General features: G+C 47.4%; 2 protein-coding genes across 10 annotated transcripts; both read left to right on the top strand.

The window, feature by feature from the left end:
• The first annotated feature begins 30 nt into the window (after positions 1 to 30).
• Positions 31 to 3,139, top strand: tatdn1 (TatD DNase domain containing 1). 8 transcript variants are annotated; one of them, XM_025064962.1, is made up of 13 exons: positions 31 to 176; positions 593 to 658; positions 799 to 848; positions 932 to 995; positions 1,069 to 1,212; positions 1,675 to 1,717; positions 1,796 to 1,881; positions 1,973 to 2,013; positions 2,130 to 2,206; positions 2,290 to 2,360; positions 2,457 to 2,583; positions 2,746 to 2,852; positions 3,002 to 3,139. In XM_025064962.1, the coding sequence occupies exons 1-12, from the start codon at positions 74 to 76 to the stop codon at positions 2,849 to 2,851; spliced, it is 978 nt and encodes a 325-aa protein (XP_024920730.1). In that variant the 5' UTR covers positions 31 to 73; the 3' UTR covers position 2,852; positions 3,002 to 3,139. The 8 variants fall into 8 exon arrangements, with proteins under 8 accessions (XP_024920730.1, XP_024920729.1, XP_024920731.1 ...); XM_025064963.1 differs by lacking the exon at positions 3,002 to 3,139 and adding an exon at positions 2,705 to 2,738 and having other exon boundaries at positions 33 to 176; positions 2,780 to 2,953; XM_025064965.1 differs by lacking the exon at positions 3,002 to 3,139 and adding an exon at positions 2,709 to 2,738 and having other exon boundaries at positions 39 to 176; positions 2,780 to 2,804.
• On the top strand, positions 3,046 to 4,710 carry ndufb9 (NADH:ubiquinone oxidoreductase subunit B9). Of its 2 annotated transcripts, XM_008330845.3 has the most exons (4): positions 3,046 to 3,230; positions 3,836 to 4,028; positions 4,160 to 4,287; positions 4,465 to 4,710. In XM_008330845.3, exons 1-4 carry the CDS (start codon positions 3,142 to 3,144, stop codon positions 4,577 to 4,579), a joined length of 525 nt encoding a protein of 174 aa, XP_008329067.1. In that variant the 5' UTR covers positions 3,046 to 3,141; the 3' UTR covers positions 4,580 to 4,710. The 2 variants fall into 2 exon arrangements, with proteins under 2 accessions (XP_008329067.1, XP_024920750.1); XM_025064982.1 differs by lacking the exon at positions 4,465 to 4,710 and having other exon boundaries at positions 3,051 to 3,230; positions 4,160 to 4,453.
• The last annotated feature ends 1,269 nt before the right edge of the window (positions 4,711 to 5,979 follow it).

Genomic DNA, 5,979 nt, shown 5'->3' with positions numbered 1-5,979 from the left:
TTGACAGCATCAAACCGTGTGCGTGTCTTCTACACTGTTTACTGTAAATCGACAGCCGTATGTCTCTATGTAGATGCGTGGACCGAGAACAACAGACCCGTTAGGTCTGTTGCCTTTCAGGCGAGCAGTTTATAGTCTGTCAGGACTGCTGCTGCGTGTCGTCATTAATGTTTACGGTAGTGCCGCACCATTCTGTTTCTGTTTCAATCTACTTTTGATGCGTGTTTTGTCTGTGGTTTACGGTAGAACAGCTCCATGCTGAAGTCTGCTACTCGTGCTTCATTTTCTCTATTTAAAACATTTGCTTCTTCAGACATGACTCAGCTCAGATTTATCGGTAAAACAAACTCGCTATTTTTTTGTGTGCTAATTTCGTGTGAAAAGACAGAAGTGAACGATCTGTTGTTGTTGTTTAATACTTTTACTAACGTTAGCACAAGGCTAATAATCCAAACGAACTAATGAGAACGGCTGTATTTGATGGTGTTGGACCGTCTGGTCTTTTATCTCTCGTTGAGTTTGTCGTCTTTTCACTGTGTTTGTGTTTGTGCTGTTGTTCATCTATGAATACGTGTAAACTGCTCTGCTGCAGACATCGGTGTGAACCTGACTGACCCCATGTTCAGAGGAATCTACAGAGGGAAGCGGAAACACGACGGTCAGCCTCTCCTGATTGGCTGTGAATCTGTCCAGAAAATCACGTGGTCACTGAACGCACCACGGCTGATTTGTGTTGTTGTTGTCCAGTGTTGTGAATCATTGGCGGTGCTCTGAGGCCAGGTGTGTTTCTCCTCACAGATGACTTCGATCAGGTCGTCGATCGAGCTCTGACAGCGGGAGTGCAGAAGGTCAGCGTTCCCCCTGGGCCGTCGTCATGGTAACACCGTCCCGCCGGTTTGATTTAAAGGCCTTAAAATGTCTTTCTCTGAAGTTTCTGATCACAGGTGGGAGTCTGGACGACAGCCAGGAGGCGCTGAAGCTGGCTCAGACCAGAGGTGAGTGTGAGGTAGCCCACAGCACCACCTGCTGGTGTAAACAGGAGCTCATCGCCCTGCCTCCTCCTCACAGATGAATTCTACTGCACCGTGGGCTGTCACCCGACCCGCTGCTCGGAGTTCGAACAGCTGGGAGAGACCGAGTACATGAGGAGCCTGAAGGAGGTGGCCGCTCAGAACAGAGGGAAGGTGGTCGCCGTCGGGGAGTGTGGACTGGGTCGGTACCACAAGGAATAACAATGATTGTTACTCTTTCTGCCCATCAGGGGGCGCTGAGTATATGGTTAAAACCTGCACTGTGGAACCTGCATGTGTGGAGCAGAGAAGAAGAAAGTAGTACTAAGAAGAAAAGAGTATTTGGAGTATTTGGAGTATTTGCAGTCCACAATCAGAAACATTTTTATTGCCAGGTAGGATTTCACCTACGAGGACTTTGTTGTTGTTTACAGTGCAGCGAAAGAAATGTACATGAAGGTAAACAAATGTTGATGAAATAAATAAAATAAAATAATTTGGCTGGACATTAGTTCTACAGAAACAAACACACTTTACTGTTTTATTTTAATAATCGTTGGTTGATTCTCTCAAAGTACTACTAACCTGGCATTACTGCCCCCTGTTGACCAACCCTGGCTGTTGGCCTGCTCACTCTCACCCGTCTGTCCTCTGTTGTTGACAGATTTTGACAGGATGGAGTTCTGTCCAAAGGAAACTCAGCTGAGGTGAGTGGCCACGGTGTGGAGACCAGGAGCTGCTCCTCACCACCTCCTCTCCTCTGACTCCTCCTCCTCTGTGTGCAGGTTCTTTGAGAAGCAGTTTGACCTGGCAGAGGAGACGCAGCTGCCCATGTTCCTCCACTGCAGGAGCGCTCATCAGGAGTTCATGGGTGAGCAAACAGGAGTACTCTGCTCTGCCTCTATGTCTCCACCTGGTGGTCAGTGAAAATCAACTGGTCTCTGTTGTTTGTGTTTTGACAGAAATCATGAGGAGAAATCGAGATCGTTGTGTCGGAGGAGTGGTAAGAAAAAACTACAGTACTGTGTACCGTGTACTGTACTGTACTGTACTGTACTGACAGCTGTCAAACATCACGTGACCCAGAGCTAAAAGGACGTCTCTGAATTCTTCCTCCAGGTGCACTCCTTCGACGGTACAGCAGAGGACGCCGCTGCCATCGTGGACCTCGACCTTTATATTGGAATAAATGGATGGTAAGAAAAGGGGAGAAATGATTGGTTGGTTCTGTATTCAGAGAAGATCAAATGGACTTTGACGTGACACTGGTTTGTTTCAGCTCTCTGAAAACTGAGGCCAACGTCGAAGCCATGAAGTCCATTCCCACAGAGAGGTTGATGATAGAAACTGGTGGGTGTCCGGACCAGTGGACCAGTGGACCAGTGGACTGTGTGTACACTGGTCCTCAGGCTTCTTCTTCACACATTTATTCATATGTTTCCACAGACGCCCCCTGGTGTGGAGTGAAAAACACTCACGCCGGCTCCAAATACGTCAAAACAACATTTCCTACGAAGAAAAAGTGGGAGGCGGGACATTGTCTGAAGGACAGGAACGAGCCGTGTCACATCCTGTAAGTGTCATGTGACCAAAACGAACAGCTGGTCATCAAACAAAAACTGACCAGCAGTGTGTGTGTGTGTGTGTGTGTGTGATTGTGTGATTGTGTGTGTGTGTGTGTGTGTGTGCTACAGCCAGGTGTTGGAGGTGATGGCAGCAGTGAGGGAGGATACAGCCAGGTGGTGGAGGTGATGGCAGCAGTGAGGGAGGAGGATCCAGTGGAGATGTGTCACAGCATCTACAACAACACCATCAAAGTCTTCTTCAGCTCCAGCCCATGAAGTGTGTGTGTGCGCATAAATGTCTCTGAAACTTGTGAAAATAATAAATGACAAATGTGGTTTGTTTGATCAACACTGAAAATGAACATCTTTGTTAAATATTTTTCTGACCTCAGTTTGACTCGGCACTGATTCAGTGTTTTTATATAGATGACGTCACCCCCATGTACTCTAAAAACATTCGATAGAATTCACCGTCCAACAGTTTGGATACACGATCCCAGAATCCTCTGCGGCACCGAAACACAGCAGAGGAAAGCGAAGAAGAGCGAGAGGGTAAATCGGCGGTCATGGCGTCTGCCTTCCTCACTCATCGGCAGAAAGTTCTGCGGCTCTACAAGAGATCCCTGAGACACGTTGAGTCGTGGGCCGTCCACAGGTACGGCCTGCCCGCCAACAAACAAGCGAAAAAGAAAAAGAAACCGACGTGGCGGCTTTTGCTCAGTGGGCTAACAGCTAAGCTATCAGATAAGCTAACTGCTAAGCTAACAGCTAAACAGGTCACTCATTCACAAAGTCACGGAAATCAAACATTTCCAATTTATTATTATTATTATTATTATTATTTCTAACAGAGCTCCATCATCGAAAACAACGCTGAGATAGTCTTGAATAAAGTGTTTTAAAATGATACAATTACTAAGTGAGATCGTTGTTGCTAAGGCCGAGGTCGACGGTGGATCTGTCAGCACTGATGTTTGAAAAGAAAATAAATGAGGAAAACAAGGATTATTAGTTCTGTCTCTGTTGTTAATGCGTTTACATTCTGTCAATATTTTCAGTATTTCTTTATACATACTGACTAAGTCATTGGGTTCTTGACCAATTATATCAGTTATGTCATGTTAAGTCAGTGGAGAAAACAAACAAATGTGATGTCGGCAGCAGTGGATCCAAAACTGTGATTTAAGAACTTCATGTTGGCAGCTTGGTTGTGCAGAAACCCCAGCACCATCTTCTCCTTCTGCTTCTGCTCTGTCACAGGGACAAGTATCGGTACTTTGCCTGCATGCTGCGCGCTCGCTTTGAGGAGAACAAGAATGAGAAGGACATGTTGAAGGCCACCCAGCTGCTGAAGGCAGGAGAGGAGGAGTTTTGGGACAAGCAGCATCCTCAGCCCTACATCTTCCCCGACTCTCCTGGAGGAACCTCCTACGAGAGATACGAGTGCTACAAGGTGACGAGGCTGAGCTTCCTACATCAGTGTTATTTTTTTATTTTCAAAAAACTCTCAAATGGGTTCATACAATTGAACAAAAACCAGGTTTGATGAGGTCAATCTGAATTCCCAACATGTTTTGCGTTCAGTTACCAGAGTGGGTTCTGGATTACTGGCATCCCTCAGAAAAGGCCCAGTACCCAGACTACTTTGCTAAAAGAGAGCAGTGGAAGAAACTGAGGCTCCAGACCTGGAGCCGAGAGGTGAGACACACACACACACACACACACACACACACACACCGATTTCTGAATTGTAATGAAAGTGGGATAAATGTAAAATTTTCACTAATAAAAAAAGTTAGTGTGACAGATTCACCACACTTTCTTAAGAAACAGGTTTCCTGTTATAAATCCACATGGTTATTTGAAGCAGCAGGTTAGGGTGATAAAGGAGAGATGACTCCAGCAGGGGGCCCCAGGACCGAGGCCCTTCCTCCTGCTCGTAAGGAGGGTGATCTGCCCCCCATGTGGTGGCAGTTTGTCACCCGCCCGAAACAGTGCCCCTAAGAAACACGAAGCCATGAATAGCCAGGCTACCACATGGCCACGCCCACTCTGTGATGTCATCAGGAGTGACAGAACCTGTACATGAATCATTCTGTAATTAACAAGTATTTAATAAATATGAAAAAACTGTTGAAGTTTTACATCATTATCTTTAAATGTTGACCTTTGACCTCAATGGTCCAACAGTGATTTATCCAAAGCCCATGGAGAAAATCAGTAATTTTAGTTCGGACCAAAATTAATTTATTCTGCTTCTGCTCATCATCTGTGGATGTTTTTTTATTTTTTGTTATTTTTACTAGAACATTGTCTTCTTGTCTAATCATGTGTTTTTATTGCTAACAACAGTAGCAGTCGCTCAGATCTAGTTATATTCATCATCGTTAACAACAGTCTCAGACCAGGGTCGTCCTCCAGCAGGTGTCGCTGCAGCTGTCTGACGTCTTTCCAGTTCTTGGCAGCTGTTATAAGATGGAAAAACAATTTTGCTCCAAGCGCAGCGTCAGTTCTTCCCACTCTCAGGTTCCCAGCTGCAGAGGTCCGTGACGGTTCTGCTGATTTAGAACAAAAGCAGCAGAGAAACCGGAGGTGCTGTGAAGTCGTCTGCTCCTCCCTCTGACCTTCAGTCAGTAAACCAGGGAGAATCGCTACCGCCCTGAACCCAGGGTTCAGGGCCCCTGGACCCTCCCTGTGTCTGATCAGCACAAAAGAGTCTGAACCGCGTTCATCAACAGCCATGAAACCAGTGTGAAAACCAATCAGTGAGAGAGCTGACCACACATGACCACACCTGACCACACCTGACCACACCCGACCACACACGACCACACCTGACCACACATGACGACACCTGACCACACCTGACCACACCCGACCACACCTGACGACACCTGACGACACCTGACGACACATGACCACACCTGACCACACCCGACCACACCTGACGACACCTGACCACACATGACGACACCTGACCACACCTGACCACACCCGACCACACCTGACGACACCTGACCACACATGACCACACATGACCACACCTGACCACACATGACCACACATGACCACTGTGAGAGGTCACTGTGAGAGGTCACTGTGAGAGGTCACTGTGAGAGGTCACTGTGAGAGGTCACTGTGAGAGGTCACTGTGAGAGGTCACTGTGAGAGGTCACTGTGAGAGGTCACTGTGAGAGGTCACTGTGAGAGGTCACTGTGAGAGGTCACTGTGTGAGGTCACTGTGAGAGGTCGCTGTGTGAGGTCACTGTGAGTGATCAGTGTGAGAGGTCACTGTGAGAGGTCACTGTGAGAGGTCACTGTGAGAGGTCGTGTTCCACTGAGACACAGGACGTTCTGGCTGGGTGGCCCCCCTGGGTGGCCCCCCCCCTCCCCTCCCCTCGCC

Source organism: Cynoglossus semilaevis, chromosome 18 (assembly GCF_000523025.1).
Source record: "Cynoglossus semilaevis isolate Cse_v1.0 chromosome 18, Cse_v1.0, whole genome shotgun sequence".
NCBI lineage: Eukaryota > Metazoa > Chordata > Actinopteri > Pleuronectiformes > Cynoglossidae > Cynoglossus > Cynoglossus semilaevis.
This window is presented reverse-complemented; position numbering and strand designations above follow the sequence as displayed.